This window comes from Suricata suricatta, chromosome 16 (assembly GCF_006229205.1).
Source record: "Suricata suricatta isolate VVHF042 chromosome 16, meerkat_22Aug2017_6uvM2_HiC, whole genome shotgun sequence".
Classification (NCBI taxonomy): Eukaryota; Metazoa; Chordata; class Mammalia; order Carnivora; family Herpestidae; genus Suricata; species Suricata suricatta.
Genome location: NC_043715.1, coordinates 22,503,624 through 22,523,922, shown reverse-complemented (window position 1 = coordinate 22,523,922; position 20,299 = coordinate 22,503,624). Strand labels below are relative to the sequence as shown.

Genomic DNA, 20,299 nt, shown 5'->3' with positions numbered 1-20,299 from the left:
AACTTAACCAACGAGGTGAAAGATCTGTGCCCTGAAAACTAGAAAACATTGAACAAAGAAATTGAAGACAACACAAACAAATGGAAAGCTATCCATGCTCGTGGACAAGAACAACAAATATGGTTACAATGTCGATACTACATGAAACAGCCCACAGATTTTACGTGTTCCTTATCAAAATACCAAAACATTTTTCACAGAACTAGGACAAATAATCCTTAGGTTTGTATGGAGCCATACAATACCCCAAATAGCCAAAACAGTCTTGAAAAAGAACAAAACTGGAGGTATCACATCCTAGATTTTAAGATATACTACAAAGGTGTAGTAATCAAAGCACTATAGTAGTACAAAAATAACACATGTAGTACAAAAATAGACATATAGATCAACAGAATAGAATAGAAAACCCTGAAATAAATCCCTGATTATATTGTCAATTAATCTTAAACAAAGGAGTAAGAAAATGCAATGAGAAAACAACAGTCTCTTCAACAAATGATGTTTAGAAAAAAAAGAAAAGAAAAAACTGGACAGCCACATGCAAAAGAATGAAACCAGACCACTTTTTATACACAAAAACTAAATCAAAATGGATTATACACCTAAATGTGAGACCTGAAACCATAAAATCCTAGAAAAGAGCACAGGCAGGAAGTGCTCTGACATCAATTGTAGTAGACTTTTTGGAGATGTCACCCAAAGTAAGGGAAACAATAGGAAAAATAAACTTTTGGGACTCCATCAAAATAAAAAAAAGGTTCTGTACAGCAGAGGAAATAACCAAGACTACTAAAAGGCAACCTAGTAAATGGGAGAAGATATTTGCAAAGAACATATCCTGTCAAGGCTAAGTATCCAAAACATATAAAGAACAGATACAAATCAAGACACAAAAACCCCCAAATGATTCACTTAAAAAATGGGAAGAAGACAGCCACAGACATTTCTCCAAAGAGAACATACAGATGCTTTACAGACTCACGAAAAGAAGCTCAACATCATTCAGCATCAGAGAGATGCAAATCAAAACCAGGCCCCCTCACACCTGCCAGAATGGCTACAATCAAAAGCACAAAAAACAAGCATTGTCAAGGCAGTGGGGAAAAGGAATCCCCATGTACTGCTGGTGGGACTATAAGCTGGTGCAGCCACTGTGGAAGGAGTACGGAAGTTCCTCAAGAAATTAAAAATAGAACTACAATATGATCCAGTAATTCCACTGCTTGGTATTTAGCCAATGCATACAAAAACATTAAGTCAAAAAGATACATGCAACCCTATGTTTATAGCAGCATTATTTATAATTGCCAAATTATAGAAGCAGCCCAAATATCTATCAATAGATTAATGGATAAAGAGGATGGGGAACATATGTGCAATGGAATAATAATTCATATTTATAATATAAAAAGAGAATGAAATGTTGCCACTTGCAACAACATGCATGGATCTAAAGAGTAATGCTAAGTGAAATAGGTCAGAGAAAGACAAATACTCGGTGATTTCACCTGTATGTGGAAGTTAAGAAACCAAACAAATGAACAAAGGAAAAAACACACATGCACAATCCGAAAAACAGACTCTTAATTATAGAGGGCAAACATGGTTACCAGAGGGGAGGTATGGGGTGGGGGGAGCGGGGGCGGGTGAAATAGATGAATGGGATTAAAGAGTACACATATCTTGATAAGCACTATGTATATAATTGTTGAAGCCTTATATTGTACACCTGACACTAATATCGCACTGTATGTTAACTACATTGGTATGAAAAACAAAAACACCATCATACCATATTCTTCCCCCTTCATTCTCTCCATCTCAGACTCCCCATTCCAATAGCCTATTCTCCTAAATCTGAATCCTAATATTCTGCATCCTATAGGTCTCTTATTTCAATACTTTTATGTATATGATGGGCCTCTCTGACAGAGAATAAGGTAATTTCCTCGATCTGTCATCAGAAGGCAACCAAAATTTGCTTCACTTAATTTCCCAACCATATCCTCTTTTTCTGTTGATTTCCCTCATCACCAGAAGATATTCTAAGCTCTTCCCTGCTTGATCAAGATGTTTGTTAATTGTGAAATCTCTGACAAAAAGCCTGATGAAAATATACCTCCTCCAAGGAATCCTCCCAGAGAACATGGTCTTTCTTGTCCAACGGAGAAATCTCACCCTGCTCCCAGTTACACGCTTTTTAGTAAATGATACGTTAGCGTTTCAAATGCACACCTGAGGGAAAAGTTCTTTGCTTTAGATGCACTATTAAGGCCCAAAGAGAAATGAGTCATGTCTTTTTGCGATCCAAGTACCCAAATCTTAACACAGTAGGTGCCCATGGAATTCTTGCTGAAATGAGCTGAACCCTATGTGTTCTGGGTATTTATTTTTGAAACTTGAGAAAAATAATACTGAAGGTCTTGAAGATATGAAAGCATTATGTTTTGGCATGACTTTGTGAATTCTGGCTATGTAGGCCTAGAGTGGTCATTTCACATCTCAGAGGATTTCTTTTACATTCTTTTTTTTAAGTTTCTTTATTAATTTTAAGACAGACAGTACAAGCTGAGGAGGGGGAGAGAGAGAGAGAGAGAGAGAGAGAGAGAGAGAGAGGAGAGAACAGAGCCCCAAGCAGGTTCTGTGCTGTCAGTGTGGAATCCGATGCAGGGCTCGATCCCACAAACTATTGAGATCATGACCTAAGCTGAAATCAAGACTCAGAGGCTTCGCCTTCTGAACCACCCAGGCACCACCTCCTCTTCATTCTTTAATGGGATTCTGTAGGGCTCAAATGAAACAGTTCTTGCAAAACACTCAACACAATACCTGGCCCCAAATTTGGTGCTAAAGTGATGTTAGTTTCTTTGCTTTTACTTGATTTGAGTTTGTGGGTAGATAGAACAGACAATCACAAAAGGAGCAGGTATAACATATCCTTGTTATGAACAGCATAACCCTGACCTTGGGCATCACATATGGTGAATCCTTGTATTAGAGACTCCAGGAACCAGAAAGCGTCACTAGCATAAGCAAGGGTACAGCGTCAACAATGGCTTGCCACCCCAAATGAGATGGAAGCAAGCTGTATCATAGTTTAGATGTCTAACATGTAGCTGAAGGGTCACCTGAGCCTCACTGAAATGCGAGGTGGCGGGGGGGGGGGGATAAAGATGGAATTGGTGCCTATTTTTAGCCCCAGTTTCTAAGCTTTGGATTAGGGAGTCCTGTAATCAGAAAATGCGCTGCATTTTCATTCTTGGCTTTGCTGCTTTGTAACCTGCTTCCAGTTGTTCAATACAGATCAGATTAAATGATAAACGGGCTTGTTGGGTAATGAAGTGTGGGCTGGCATTATTCAGGGCTTGCCTTAAGGCTCTCAGAAGGGAAGAGAAATAAAGTTTCTTAGATCAGAAGCCTGGATCCTTGGGGAAGGAGAGGGGACCCGAGGCTCCTCTCTGCCAGCACCTTTCTCATGGTTTCTGACTCCTGAGATTGATTAATATTCTAGGGGAATCTCTCCCTGTGAGCACAGTCAATGGCTCACAATTTTCATACAAGGGGAGCACAGTTCTTTTTGCCCTTTGTGTCTGAGCTTCAGTCACTGAGGAAACCATGACTTTAGAAAATCCAGAAAGCCAGAGAGCATGTGTGCCTGTCTGAGACCTGTAAACAGGAGCCAAGTGGGGTCCATTAAAGCAAAGATCCTTTTCACTAATCCATTAATAGTGGCCGTTTGGAGTCAGAACTCGTCAGGGAATGCTCCAGTGATATTAATACATTATTTCCTTTACTCATTCATTAATTTAGCAAATATTTATTGGGAGCACCAAGCACAATGTAAGGATCCCAGGATAAAATAGTGATCAATAATAAAACAGTAATAACATGTTTCACAAGAGCAAGGGCTTCACCCATTTCTTCCTTTTGAGATGAATTCTCAAAGCCATAAGCAAGTAAGTGGTTATTTATAAGCCTTAACCTGTCATTTTAAAGAAAGAAGCATGTATCTGTGAGAACTTACAACAAAGAAACCTGACCCAGTTTGAGTATCAGGAAACAGTAATAATAATAGTTAATGCTTGCATGAACACTTACACAGAAGTTCCTGTAGCACTGTAAATGCACTAATAGATTTAGTATGAGTAATACAAATTGCTATTTAAGTTGAAATTCTAAAGAACCTGCAGTTAACCAGTTGATGGCTGTCAGAAATATTGCGTCTTATTGTTTCTCCCAAATAAGAAAGGTGTGGGAGCAAAAAAATTCTGACTCACATGGAGTATAGTGAGGATTCTGGAAGAAAGGCAGGTGAGTCCCTGTGTGTAGGCTGCAAATCATTATTGCTTCTTGGTCACACATATTGAGACTCAGCATCCAAGCATGAACTACATTTTAAAAAGAATAAAAAACAAATGGCCATAGTATTTCCAACTCCTCCCACGAAGAGGTGACATGTATTCGTGTACTCCTTGAACCTGCTCTTGGCTACATAACCTGTTCTGGCCAGTGGGGTAATAGCAAACGTGATACAGAAACGTGAAAAGTACTTTTTCACCAATCTGCTGCTGCTCCTCGGAGCCCCGAGTAGCACTGGAGATGCAGAGCTAGCCTATCAGAGGATCAGACACCTGTGTCGCAGAGAACAGCGGTGTCCTCTACAGGACCTGGTCCAACCAATCTTCTATACAGACATGTGAGATCCACACAGGCAAGCCACCAGCTGACCAGCAAGGTCAGCAAAGCTGGTTCAAACCCAAGGAACTGCCCAGCTGGCCCCATCGAAGCAGGAGAAATACATGTTTATTATTTGAAGCTGCAGAGTTTAGACATGGTTGATTATACCACAGAGGTGAATGGATACAAATCAGAGTGTTCATATAACACTTTGATCCACTTTCCCCCAAGGCCCAAGTGGGTGGGGAAAAAGGGGGAAGATGAGTGACAATGAGAATGTTTAGCTACAGGACAAAAAAGATGCCAGGAGATGTGAAGGAGTAAGCACCACACTGAGTCTGGAGGAGAGAAGAGAAGGGCAGGGAGAAGGAAGGGAAAAGCCCGAGAGAGGGAAGTCAGTGCTACTGAGGACTTACTATATGCTGGTCACTGGCGTCCTTTATCTCATTTAACACTCGTAACACACTTAAAATTAGCAACTGAGGCTTACAGAGATGATATAACTTATTCAAGTCACACATAAAGCATACATTGCCCCAATATTTTGGCTGTGACAATTTGACTCAAAGTTCACGTTTTTAACCAAGAACCAATACCACTTGCTGTGAAAGTAGTGATAGCAATGCCCATAACCTTGGTTTAAGGTTATAACTCAGGAGCTTTTCAAGTTGAGAACCTGGCCAGGACACTTAGAGCTGACAGAGAAAAGACAACACTTATACCAGATACACATCCCTGGGGAATATTTATTCCCCAAATAATCCCAAGATAACATTCTGGGCCAAGCTCACAATTTGGTAGAGCCTCAGAATGAAATCAGGTGGTTCTGCTCATGATAAGAAGACCCATCTGGAGCCTCTCCTCTTGAATTACAAAATAGTGAGAAAGTAAAGTTTGCTTTATAATTATTGTTATGAGAATCAACATTGCATCGCCATTATTATCAACACTTCATTCACAACAACCTCCAACCAGTCCTGAAGGGTTCGCTTGCTTCAAGCCTATTCGCTCCTTGCCTGCTGACCTAAACTTCATGGTTTGAAGGAGAATTAACCTGCTTCCCAGGAGATCCTGCAGTCGCTGGCTGTGAGGAACAAAGGACCAGACTTTCCAGAAGATAAGGCCTGACTGCGTTCAAAGACAGCAACCACGGACCGGTCTCCTCAAGAGACAGCCTGTAGTTTAATTACTGGGACAGGAGAGGAGTCTCAAAGACCTTATCAGGACACACCTGCTGCGCTCCTAGGGCGTCCTTTACTGCAAGACACCTGTGAGCGTTGATTACCGACAAAGTGGTAGAATCCGGAAGTCTTGCAAGGACAAATGATTAACTGGTGCACTAGCTTCTCCTGCACGTTGCCACCCTCACCATTTTCTGTATCTTCTCTATTGAAAACCCGCTACTTGGCCTGGACTAGGATGATGGTCCTTGGGACGTTAGCCCGCCACCTTCCCCAGTTGCTGACCTCCTGAACATAGGAACCTTTCTTTTCCCACCAACACCTGTCACTTGAATTTGCCTTTCAGGCAGCAAGCAGCTGAACCTGGGTTCAGAACCCCTCCTCTGTCCCTTAAAATTCTACACCATGTTGGGCAAAACGTTAGAGCTTAAATATGTTTACTCCTCATCATGTACCTGTGAAGGCGCAACAACGCATTCTCCATTTTATATGTAGGGAAAGTGAGCCATAGAGAGAAGTTAAGTACCTTGCCAACAGAGTGAGTGTGGCTAAGTGAAAAAATAATCATTCTATCCAAGCAGCACGGCTTAGAAAACCAATCACTAAACTTCTCCCTTGTTCTCTTTGACTTCCAGACCGATAACTGTACTTTCTCCCCGGGTCCTTGTAACCTCTCTGTCCTGAGAAACCAAAGCCTGAAGACAAATCAATCTAATACTATCTGATCTTTATTATCTGTTCATGTATTTATATCTAAGGCCTTCCGCATCTCACAGCACTTGATCTGCTATCCTCAAAGCTGCAAATGACCATTTATTTGCCCTGAGTGGCCCATTTGTTGTCACTTGCACCTAAAAAGCTTGAATTGCTAATCTCCACTTACCTTCTTTCTACCCTTTGTCTACTGGAAGAGTTATTGTTGAGGTTTGGGTATGTGGTTTATAAAGAGAGACCAGGGCAAGACAGGGATGGAAACCCCTCACCCTCTGTCTTTTTCTAAGTTAGGACTAAGGGGCTGTTAGTCATAGTGACATTGTAAAGAAGTTCCGGTTATAACCCATATCTCCAATCTGAACCTGCATGCTTTTCTAAGTAGATGAGAACAAAAGAAGGACAGAGATAAAAAAAAAAAAGATGGGGAGGCTGTAGGAAGATGTTGGTATAATGGATGCAGAACACAGGAAATAGCGAGAAATTGCCAGGTCAATCTGTAAAGAGCCTGAGTACCTATATAGGACACGGTCACTATCGCAGGTAAAAGAAAGCTGATGTGGACTACCCACAGAATGATACTCCTCTGGGACCCAACTCAGCATCTCCTTGGATGCAGAATGATGCTGACTCCAGTCCTTCCCTCTGGAGAACCCTGGAATGGATGCTGACCCCTTTTCCAGGAACCTGTAGTTTCCCCTTGACCTACATATATTTTGTTTCCCAAATCCTTTCACTATCAGTCTTATTGTTAACAATAATGGTGATCTCCACCTTATAGCACCTGTATGCTTGTCTGAAGTCTGGAGCCTGTATTCTCAGATGGTATGAGCCTCTCCAATATTTGGGAACTCTTTAACCACCCCTGTACCTGAATTTCACTATGTCAGGCTCCCAGCACCCTTTCCCTTCTGTGAGAGTTATCTAATGGAAAAATATGGCATCGCTTCATCTGCTTGCACTTAATCCTACACTAGGGAACAACACTGATCTCAATGAAACTCTCATCTCTATTATGCCACAGGGAAAAGAAGAAAGAGATGATATATATTGAACAGGACCTTGATACAAAATGTGAAGTCTTTAGGTCAAGCAGGCTCTCCAAAAATGTGCCTTCTCTTAACCACTGGTCAGTCTACTATGCCTGAACTAAGGACAATGTAAAGGTCGGTGAACAAACTTATCCTATGAGTTGTGCAATGAAGAAACATAACCACGCCTAGCAGTAATACACACACCATGACTACCAATTCTGTTGTTGTGGGAAGGAGATGGAGCAATGCACAATAGAAACCAAATCCATAGTTTTAAAGATTATAAGGAACAATTAAGATTCCCATTCCACAGATAAAAGAAAACTGAGAACGGATAAGGAGAAATAGTTTGCCCAACATTATGGCCAAGACATGGCCAGTTCCAGGACTCCAGATTTCTCTGCACAATGAGCTATAAAGAGATATTAAAAAAAAAAAGTTATCCTAGCCAAAGCAAATAATAATAATAATAATAATAATAATAATAATAAAGAGATATTTTTCCTAGGTATCCTGAATTGGACAAAGCAATTATTCTGGCAACTGGGCCCTATGCCAGGAAGAAACATTTCTTAAGTGCTATCAAACTGGTGTTTTCCCTGGGAGATTTAGCCATCATTAGTGAAAAGCTTCATTTGCAATATCGTGTGCAGCCCACTGTAGTGGGCCAGAGCAATGCATTATCACTAACTCAAAGAGATTAATTTAATGGGCAATTATATGCTTCCTGCTTTAAAATACTTTCAGGTAACCAATGGTAGTATGCTTTCTATAAATGCCAACTGCCAGCACCCAAGCACACAGGGTCAGCGGGTTCCCTACTTACCACCTCACATTACCAATTTCTCTGCTCTAAAACTGTCATTCAATGCCTCTGAAATGCCTCTAGACAGACTATTCTAAGTGGATTCCCCTGCTGTCCCCCAGTGGCCTTTATGTCTCCTATAGCTGTTGTTAATCATGCTGCCCTCTAGGTAGGTCTTAGCATTTGTGTCCAACCTAGAGGAACCCTGTGCATCGTCTGACGGGCCTTAGGCCAAATCACAGCTCAGGGAAGTATCACTTAATCACCAGATGAATGACAAAAAATAAACAAAAACAAAGGAACACCTCAGCTTTCTCTGCCTTCTTTCACGGCATTGTTGGAGTCTAAGGTACCTCTGATTGGGGGGTGAAGTGGAGGGGGGGGGTCAAGCTCAGGAAAGTGGGTTCCTGAACCACTGCCTGGAAATTCTGACACGGCAGGTCCTTGTCTGACACAAGGGCTCTTTCATGTAGGTGATTCGGGTCAGCTGAGTTAGATGTGATCGTCACTGAAGAACACTGTACCCTAAAATGTACTATTGTGTGCCTTCTATTGTCTATGCCTCAGTTTCCTCATCTGTAAAATGGTTATAGACTTCTAGTCTGAACAGTCTCAGAGCTCTGCTTTGTGCATTAGACAATACTTCTAATCTCGTTTAGACACTGTAAGAGCAGGGCCTGATCTAGTGCAAGTTTGTTCTTTCCTCCGCTGCACCCCTGTTCGGGCACCAGACTTCTGCTTTGCATAGAGGAAATACTTCATTCACTTGCTTTAGCAAATACTTATGGGGGTGTCAAGAAGCTCAATTTAAGCAAGAGGATGAAAGAAAAGAAGATCTAACAAAGGCTTCTTCCATGGAAGGCATCTAAGAACATATAATCTTCAGTCGAATGGCATGGGTACCGGTCTTGCCTTCTCACTGCAACCCTTCCCGTCTATGAAATTTTGGGTAAGTTACTTAACTGCGTTGAGTTTCCTTGTCTGAAAAATGCATACAGTTGACCCTTAAAGAATCTTGGGGTTTGGGGTGGCAACAATCCCCCAACTCTGCACAGTTGAAAATCCGTGTATAGCTTTTGACTCTCCAAAACTATATATAACTATGTATATAATTATATATATAACATATAATAAATATATTTATATTATAATCTATATTAATTAGCCTACTATTGACCAGAGGTCTTACTGATAACATGAACAGTGTATTAACATGTAGTTAGTATGTTAATGTATTATACACCGCAGTCTTACAATAAAGTAAACTAGAGAAAAGGAAATGCATTTACAATACTGTAAGTACTGGTGGACCTGTGTGGTACAAACCTGTGTTACTCAAGGCTCAATTATATTAATAGTACCTACGTTCTCAGAGTGCTGTGAGAATTTAATGCATCATAGGGCTTACCTAATACTTTTTCAGTGCTTAATTAGTCAGCTAAATTTACCTTAAACCTTCACCACTGTGGTAAACAGCAGCCATGCACTTTGGTTGCAGACGAAGGGATTGCTAGTAGCAGAAACACGCTCTACCAGTCTAATCTCTTGTTGGCACGTGGGCATCTGACTGCCGGCTCGTGTAATGAGATGTGCCTGTTGATTACGGTGGCGAGGTAGATCTATTACCACCGGAATACTTGTGTGACGCACACAGTGAGGCGTCTCAGCCTTGGTTAAGTGAATCTGACAGAGGATAAAGGACAACATCTCCATTCTCATTAAGAGATAACAGATGGACTTCCCTAAGATCCATTTATTTTAGCTTAATTTCATTTGCTTAAATCTTTGTCTGATGAGCTAGCATTCTGAGAATAATTTTAAATTGTTCTCCCTGGAATGGATATTTCTTAATTTTTATTAAAACCTCCCCCTATAAGGTTCTGTTTTCCTGGGTGGTTTTAAATCTTCGACTCGTCCAAATACAATAAATCTCCCTTTAATATTTTTTTTCCCAAGACATGGTCCATGGCTTCAGAAGATAAACATTACATGATGGGCTAAGTAATAAAACCAAGACAAATAAGTTTTTAAGCCATTTTTGTGTAATACCAATTTTTCTGAAGTCCTCTGTGATCTTATTATTTCTATTGCTTTTTATGATTTAGAAAAAAATGGCTTAATTGTACTTTAAAGTTCCTAAATGTATGCCCACCTCAGCTTATACCTTACAGCTAAAAATTTAATTTCTCTTTTGTACTTTCTTTCTTGCTGGTGCTAAGAAGGTTCCAGGCAAACATTCCAAGAAAAGTAGCCTGATATCTAAGTTAACAGTTCCACATTTCTTGAGATGTTTGACCCCTTCAGTTAAACTTCCTTATAGGTCAAGATATGCTTTTGTAGTTTGTTTAGTTTTCAGTATCCAGGTAAGAATTAATTAACTAATTAAGTAAAGGGAGCAATGATTCTCATTATTTCAACAGAGAAATGTGGGTTTGGGTTATATGTTTTGAACTCTATAAGGTTCACAGACAAGGCTATGGTCTTTAAAAGGGCACGGCCATTCTGTATTTGTTCCCTACGTGGAACCGACTATAAACTCAAATCTGGGATATAGTGAGTGGATTGTCTCAAGCCACGAAGAAAGTTTTATCTGGCCTAAATTTTGATATGCTTTTGTAATTTAGCTACACTCTCTTCATTAAAAAATAATAATCTATACTGCTTCAAAATTATCTTAAGTATCGCACTGGTGCACACAATGACTTATTCTTGTTCATATTTATCGTGATCCCTTTTTTAATATAATCATACATTCACTGAACTTTTCCACACCATCAACAGGGAGCTGCTTGTAATTCCCAACACTCAGCACCTTCCTCCTTACCCCTCAGTCTTTCTTCATGGATATCTCAGCAGATTTCAACTGATCCTTTTATATGCAGGTGCTTCCAGGAGCCAAGAGAAGGAAAACCCCAAAAGTACCAGGGATTTGGTCTCTTTTGCTGACTGCTGTATCTCCATCACTACTAGAGTGCTTGGCAAGTCGTATAGACAAATTCGTGTCATCTCAGACTCGGTCACCCTAGAGTTAAGAGCTTTCCCTTGGAGTATCTGCTTTCGTGTCTGTCTTCTTACTGGTCTGTAACTCCTTGCAAATGAGTCTCGTGTTTCGTGATTGTCCCTAAAAGTGTTTGTAAACCACCTGCTCTGTATATTCATTTATTTTTACTCCTTAGAATGAGTACCATAGATCCTTATAATTAGGACATCGTTGATGAATATTAGGTAGAGGCATCCATCTCAAAAAAAAAAAAGTGTCATGGATTAAGGCTAACTCAACTAGGTTGTATTCAATTCAAGAAAGGTTCTTTAAAAGTAATTACTGCCTGCATAAAGAAAACCGTGATCCTTTAGAGAATTTTTATAAAGCCCTAAAGTAATCTAAATGTATACAGTTTTTCTCTGAGGCTTACGGTAATAATGTGGCTTCAACATTGTAAATTATAAAAATTTCATGTCTGTACTTCTGTAGATGGGGTTAACATTTCTAATAAACCAGTTACCAGGTAGTATAGTTGGTTTGCTTTCTCCCTTCATGTTAGCGAAGGGCAACTGCTACCGGAATAACACCGAGGAAGAGAACTCTACTCCATGGCCAGTAAAACACCAGAGGTCTCAAAGTTCGTGCCCTCTCCAGAACCCTCCATCTGGGAGGGCTGTAGTTAGAATCAACCTGACTGCACGTCCTCGGCTTCAATTCAAAGATGCCATTAAAAAATTTTCACTTTTTCACAGAGTGTTTCTCTTTGTTTTCTTTGTTTGTTTGTTTTTTAATAAGGCTCCATGGGGGACATTCCCCCCATATCTCAGAAAACTGGTGCCCTTCTGACAGCATGGATTGCTCATTCGTGCAAATAGATTAATCATGTGTCTCAGAGATGTTTGCCCTGTTTTTCCACATGTGAAACTACAGAGGAAATTTTAGAGAGAGTACAGAGGAAATTTTAGGTCCTACAATCATTAATTGTCATCTATACGCTCTGTATTGTATGTATGCTCATGAATTTTTTTTAATGTTGATTTTAATTTCCTTATGCGGATTCCCGAACTGTAAAGGCCTTATCAGGTCCTTTACGAAAAGAAGGACATCAGATAATATGCAAAATATATTCTGTTTGGAAATAAGATGAATATTATGTTCCTATTGTATAATAAAAATTGCTGAGGTAGAGTGCAAATTCCCAAAGACAATGTAGCACAAAATAGCAGCACTAAATAGCATAGAGCCGCTGTTTAGAGACTCAGTAATAGCAGCAGTGCATACAATCAAAGAAGCTGTGCTCACTAAAAACTGATTGAAAGACTAACATATGTTATTTTAACAATCCTGGAACATCCTCTAAATTTAAAAAAAGGCTCACATTTTCACATGTAATTTATGAGAACAATTATACTAAAGTTACAGTTTTAAATAGTGTATGGTTACCATGTAAAATACATTAAACTCTAAAAAAACCCCAAAATGATCTATAATTTTATCACTCCAAAATAATATGCACTGTAACTACGAGGTTTCCGTCTATATTTTAAGACTGCCTATGTGAATATGTATGTGTGTGGTTTAAATATGTGAACAATAGTTTCATGAATTGTATATAATATATATGTTCGGCCCATTTATTTAAATTATAGGGTACAATACTCGAGTTCTTTTTTCTACCTACCCTTTTACACTCTTTTCCCATATTTTAAGATACAAAACATTATTTTTAATGGCTGAATAATATATATATGTGTGTGTGTGTGTGTGTATATATATATATATATATATATGAATATTTGGATATGAGAATGTTTCCTTCCTATATATATCACAATATCACAATCTTTGGTAATTTACCACCGGGCAAGTTATCTCTTGTTGAGATGATCCATTCAAAGGCTGCTTGGGAACATGAAAATAAGTTCTAACACCAAAATATCTGATGCAAACAGGGACCATTTGTCATGCGATCAGTAGGCATAAATTGAAGCCAATCACACAAGAAAGAAATTAAACCCGGTCACTTACTAATTTCGGTAGCAATGATCGTTATGTTGTGCCACACACTTAGTTCTCTGTCGAGTGGTGTTGCCAGCGTTATCTTTCCATCATCTGCATTAATGTTGAATTGTCTCTCCAGGTCAGTGTGCCGGTCGATGGAAAACCTACAAAAGAGACACATCTGTAATCTACTTCAATGTTTATATGATCCATATATTCCACAGCAGACCTTTAGTAATCCTGTGAGAGTGATAGTTGTGAAGTCAAATGGATTGGGAAACTCGGTGGCATCATGATTTGTAAAATAAAATGACTGAATGAGGCACAAGAACCTTAATAATTATTGTCCAAGGAGTAATTAGCTACATATGCAACATGGAGGTCATAAACTGCCATCAGTTTCAATAGGTAGCATCTTCAAAAACGGATGCTGATGAAGAGTTAATTGGACAATCCATCACATTTATTGGACAGCTTATGATAATTAGCAGTTGCCACAAAACACCACAAAGAACAATAAACTCAAGCCCAAAGCAGGCGGGTGCTAGGCAGCATGTTATTTATGGCAGTTCAAAGGAAATATGTACTTATGTTAAACACATATTTGACTAGGCGACATGTATGTGTTATTATTATTGTTGCTGTTGGGTTGTTTTGTTTTCTGGACAGGTAAAGTATATATTTAGGATTCAAATTAGTTTCTGTCCAGAGAAATAAATTGACTGTCTAGTAATCATTTTTAAGAGTTGGAATAGATATTTTAGCAGCTTTACAACACTAGAGTTTTTGAAATTCACAATTTTAAATGCACAGGTTAGGAGTTCCTCTCTTGAGAAAACTCCTTCAGAGATGACATTATTAAGGTATTATGTTTGAAGTTTATTTATTTATTTTGAGAGAGAGAAAGAGAATGAGTGGGGGAGGGATAGAGAGAGGAAGAGACAGATTCTCAAGCAGGACTTGTGCTGTCAGCACAGATCCCAATGTGGGGTTCAAACTTATGAACTGTGAGATCATGACCTGAGCCAAGATCAAGAGCTGGACACTTATCTGACTGAACCACTTGGGTGCCGTTAAGGTATTTTGTATCTAGAAGCAACTGCTTCGAAGACTACTAAGCCATCAAGATAACGTAGTGATTATGTTTTTTATGGCATTTATTGCTATTCTCTGCATATTCCAAGATCGGTGTTTTGGTTACGGAATGCTGAATTGAATAAGGTAAATGTCTTAAAGAACATAAGGCATAATTAGAAGAACTGGCCCATAAATAAGCAATTAAATAAACTAAAACAGGATGGAATGGAGGCTGAAAGGAGGGTATCATGGACTGAATGTGTGTTGCCCCAAAATTCATATGTTAATGTCCTAACACCCAATATGATAGCATTTGGAAATGAGACCTTTGAGGGGTAAGCAGGGTTAGGTTAGGTCATGTGGGTGGGCCCTCATGATAGGATTAATGGCTTTATACAAAATGGAAGAGACACAGGATCTCTCTCTCCGCTCTCCACCAATGAGGATGCAATGAGAAAGGCATTCTATTATTTATGTATGGCTGTCTCTGGGATAATTCAGATTCATTGAGCCTCGATTTTTTTCACTGGTCAAATACGGTTGCAGACTAAAAATAAAGCATCAATCAGTCTCTAAAGATATGTTCTAAAAGTGCTAGAGATCTGTTTATCATTATTATCATACTCACCGTAATCACCATGTCTGATTGCAAGAAAATTTAATAAACTTTCCTACTCAGAAGGTGGTAGAGAAGGCCTCTTTCTTAACCGTTTATAAATAGCATAAAACTGGGAAAACTTTTAGGTGTCATTTAAATTTCTTAACTCGAACAGAGGCAGAGATAGTTTTCTCATTTTTTAAAGTTCCAGTTCATGACAGACTTTATGGGGTGAGTCATAAGAATTTATAAAATAGGCTATAAATACAGCCCTTTAGTAAGATCACAGGTGAGAATGTCATAATATTACACGATTACACAATGGGAGAATTTGATGGGGGGGAAAAATGACTGTTTAAATTCAGTTTAAAGTCTACCTCAACTATTTAAAGATGCCCCTTGCTGCCTATGTAGATATTTCACACATTTCCTGCCTGGTTGACTTTATGATAAAGACTCCCAAGAATTGCTAAACATCCCAGAAATCCTGATTCAACACAGTCAACAAGCATGCATTAAACACCAAATGTGAACCAAGCACAGGGCTAGTGCTTCTCCTTTCTTCTGTCTTCTAATTTTCAGTTTGTTTTGAGAGAGAGAGAGCGCGAGAGAGCGAGAGACAGCAAGCAGAACCAGCGAGGACAGAGGAAGAACAAAGAGAAGGAAGAGAGATCATGGCAGCAGGTTCCGCACTGTCAGTACAGAATCCAACATGGGGCTCAAACTCACGAACCATGTGATCATGACCTGAGTTGAAATCAAGCGTTGGACGCTTACCCGACTGAGCCACTCAGGCGTCCCTTCTCTTTGGTTTCTTACAGAATGAAGAACAGAAAAATGAAACCCTCAGAGGACCTTTTAAGCATCGTAACTAGTCAACAGCAGAACCAGAATGAATATTCATGTTGGATTCAGTCTCAAGTCTACGTGTGCACCAGATACAGGAAGGGCTCGCCTTACTCATATGTTAAATAGAGGTGATATTAGTACTGGATAATAGGGTTGTTATGAGGGCCGGAGGAGATGAGAAGTGTGGCGTGCTTTGTCGACACGAGTGTGCTGCCCACTAAGAATCAGGGATCAAGGCTCTGCTATCATTTGTATGATAGTGAGATCACTGAATGCCACCTTTGTACTCAATTTTCTGAACCCCAAATTGTGATTATTTTTCTTATTTTAGAACACAACTGATTTAACATCTTATAAATGCCTATATATACATATATATACCTTAATATGATATATGCTAATGTATGTTATATAATATATTACAGCATGCATAGTATATAGTATTATATATAATTCCATATGTTGAAATATATTTACAGAAATATAGTTTATTAAATAAGATAAGGAGTTAGACCTCTCTGGAAAGCCAGGGAATAAGAAGCCTCCACCTCCCATCTTCTGTATAGCCCTGCTGGTAAGTTTTCAATCCACTTTGATTTTCTACCAAACTCTTTTCTGCTCTGTTGTTTTAGGGCCTGACCTGGGTTTCTGGCGATGCTTAGGCTACCAGGAAGGAGAGTCCTATCCCGTAGGCTCCACACAAGAATCTCGTTGTGGGGCACCTGGGTGTCTCAGTTGATTAAGCATCTGACTCTTGATCTCTGCTCAGGTCATAATCTTGCTGTTCATGAGATCGAGCCCCACATCAGCCTCCACCTGCTGACAGTACAGAGCCTGCCTGGGATTCTCTCTCTCTCTCTCTCTGCCCCTCCCCTGCTCATGCTCTCTGTCTCAAAATAAATAAATAAACTTAAAAAAATAATAATCTCATTGTAAAGAACCTGGGTCCAGGCTGACTGGCCTAAGTTCATGTTTTAATTTCACCACTTACATAGGTGTGACTTACTCATCCTATTAGTCTGTCTGGACCTTTGGTACTTAATCTGTAAAATGGGAATTATCATAGGTTTTGTGAGGTTTAAGTGAGGTATTATATATAAATCAATTATTATAGGGCCTGACACATAATACTTGCTCAATAAATCTATTATTTAAAAATCTGTAATCCTATCATTACTTAGCGGGACATGATAATAAGTTTCACCTGATGATTCTCTATTCCCTTTTCAGGTCCAAGGTAGCACCATTTCACTCCTGGGTTCTCTGTCCCTGAACAAGTTCCTCTGGATTCTCTTATCCGTAGAAGCAAACATAGAAGATGCCAGTTTGAGTGATTACAAATAAAGCTAATAAGGGAGAGCAAGGGAGAGAAGGGGATGAAACCTGCATCTTGGGGACCATCTCGGGTGTTTTGTTCTTTCACCAACGTCATGACCAAAATCTCCGTCTGGTGGGCTCACCACTGCAGGTCCACAGACTTATTGGACACATTTAATTTTGTATTGAATGACATATGATCTTTCTTAACCATAGTTACAATTAATTACGTTTTAACATAATTAAAAAAATTTTTTACACAGTTAAAGATTACATTTTGAAAACCGAAAGGATGCCACGCTTAGGAATGTTCTCACAAGATGCTCGTGCCTCCGCCCACCCCATGCACACACACCAGAGCCACAGCACTCCATCTCTAGCTGCAGAGATCCACCTTGCTTTCCTCCGGTCCTCTAAGCTGCCACTACGCTCTGAGTTACCTTGCATTCTCCCCTCTCTTCCCACACATTCTACTGTGTAATGTAGCTACATCAGCAGCAATAAAGCACAATACTTAACTATGAAACTCTAATACAGGCTCTTTCCATAAGTCAATTAAGAGAAAATCATGTCAAAGAAAAACAGAATGGGTTAAGCAAACAAGCCTGGAGTAACGACAGAAATTTTAGGATCCGGTGTACTATGTAAATTCACAGAACGTCACAATTTGGTGCTAGATACCTTGGAGGTAGATCCATAAGGCACTCTGTCTTCTGGGATTCCCAGTGTCTTTCTGAATAGCAGCACAGAGAGTGGAAGAAGTATAATCAGAGAAACCAGAGAACCTTCAGTGGAATCTCCCTGAAATCATGTAACTATTCATAATCTCACAGTCTCATCTATAAATAGGAGAAAAGATCTTCACAGAGCGGTGCTTTGCAGTAAATGAGTTGATACATGACTCACATTAGGCAAATAAATGAGTAATAAAATAAATGATGAGCAAATTCTTCAATCTGTAAGAGATGCCTTCAAGCCTAGAGTAACTGTGGACATAAATGTCTAGAAATGGAAATATATTAATAAGGACTAGCATTCACATCTTTTAGTAGCCTTAGGAATGACAGAATTTCACAAATGACACTGGAAAGATATCACAAAACCCTTTGTAATGTTTGTCTCTTCCCATCTTTACCTCTTTCCAACCACCTGCTACTCTGAGTACCTCCACGAAGCACAGATTCTGAGCTGATGACACGAAAGTCTATATTGGGTTTTCCAGCCCCCACCTCATCCATACAGAGCCCTCTGCAAGGAGCTGAGTCATTCTTTTCCTTATGGATGTTCCTTCTATTTTCTGTAGTTAAACCTTTGCTGGACTTTCACTCTTTTAGGACAAGGAGAAATTTTTGAATCATGTATCATCACATTGGTTGGATTTTGTAGTAAATAACTGGTTGTAGGCAAGATGGGCAAGCATGTATCAAGTATGGATTATTATTATTTGTGAAGTATGGTACTAAGGAAATAAAAAGAAAAGGAATAAATGGGATAGGAAAAGGAATAAAAAAATATAAAAGGATTATTTTGGTTCCTGCAGCTACTGAAAAGTTCAATGCCTTCTAATTTGTATCTTAAGAGTCGTAGGATCTCTATGTCCAGTACTGAAGTCTCCACTCTAATTTCTTAAAAATTTGCATGTATTGGATTTTCTGAATTACTTAAAATGTGTTGGAGAAAAGATGTCCTTTTGAGAAGAACAGAATACACTTTGGAGAGCCACCTTCCTGCCACGGTAAGAAGGAACAGTACTCTTATTAACACAGTGGGAAGTGACATGTGAGAAAATGGGCTCCTTGGGTCATGTTAACATCAATGCTAATGATGGAAGTTTGGGAAATACACATTCTCCATCGAGTACAATGAATATGTTTTAGAAGCCCTGTTTAAACTCTCATTTTATTTTAACAAATCTCCTGGTTTGCTTCAATACTATGGTTTCTCTACCCTACAGTAGTGTGCCCGAGAAGGAAATGATAAAGGCTTCATCATCTTACTTTGTGAAATTGAGACTACAGCTGCAAGAAAATGCCTACCTAGATGCAGAGCACCTTGTTTGGAGATTCTAGTTTAAGATACCTCATTCTGACCATGAACACAAACTGATGTCACCAGTTTACCCAATTAAGAGTAGCTTAGAGAGAGAAGTAAATATAAGAAGATGCCATTGGTGCAGTGGCTGAGAATAGAAGAAAATGGACAACTGGGAAATGGACCCTTATTCTGCATTGCTGCCACCACTGATATTAAATAACATTTACCTGAACCTTGTAACATGTTTCCTCAATTAATACAGCTCAACTATTTAATTTTCATTCCAGCCTGTGGTACAAAATTCCATGTGTCTGTATGTGTATTTTGTTTTCAATATGCAAGTATTATATGTGCATATTCACCTCCTACCTCCTTTTCTCCACCCCACCCCTAACAGTAGGTACAGGGACCTCTATCCCCTATTCAGTTACTGATTCTAGGTCTGTAACAATGGTAAGAACATTTTCAGGATTTTTAGAACTAAGTTCCTAAAGTCGAGCAGTCTTCTTTTTTCACTCTCAATGCCTCCAGTGCAACATGAACAAACTGTGTAGGTCTAATTGTGCACTGTGCACAAGCAGCTAAAGAGAAACTGGTTATCTTAGTAATCACATAAAGATAAACTGATGAGAGGTTTCTAAAAAAACTTATTCTGGACTATATTCTTTCCACTATAATACTTGCTTTTTTATTTTTTTAATCTTTAATTTTTAAAGAAAGAGAGAGAAAGAGTGAGTAGGGGAGGGGCTGAGAGAGAGGGAGACACAGAATCCGAAGCAGGCTCCAGGCTCTGAGCTGTCAGCACAGAGCCCAACATGGGGTTCCATCCCACAAACTGTGAGATCATGACCTGAGCTGAAGTCAGACATTCAATCCACTGAGCCACCCACAAAAATATTTGTGAAACACTTGATGATTTTTCCAGGGAATGGCCCTACCATTCTTAACTTCTCTGCTAAGCCAATTTACATAGCCGACCCTCACTTTCTTCATCTAAAACGAGAATAATATGATTGCCTTATTTTAAAG

The 20,299-nt window shown here is 39.3% G+C and overlaps 1 protein-coding gene across 3 annotated transcripts in view; it reads right to left on the bottom strand.

Moving 5' to 3' along the window:
• CDH8 (cadherin 8) overlaps nt 1-20,299 on the bottom strand; it is a 366,110-nt gene that overhangs the window by 127,544 nt on the left and 218,267 nt on the right. For all 3 annotated transcript variants that reach the window (XM_029925787.1, XM_029925786.1, XM_029925788.1), the window contains one exon: nt 13,423-13,559. In XM_029925787.1, the coding sequence (XP_029781647.1) occupies nt 13,423-13,559 (137 nt within the window). The remainder of the gene's footprint in view (nt 1-13,422; nt 13,560-20,299) is intronic.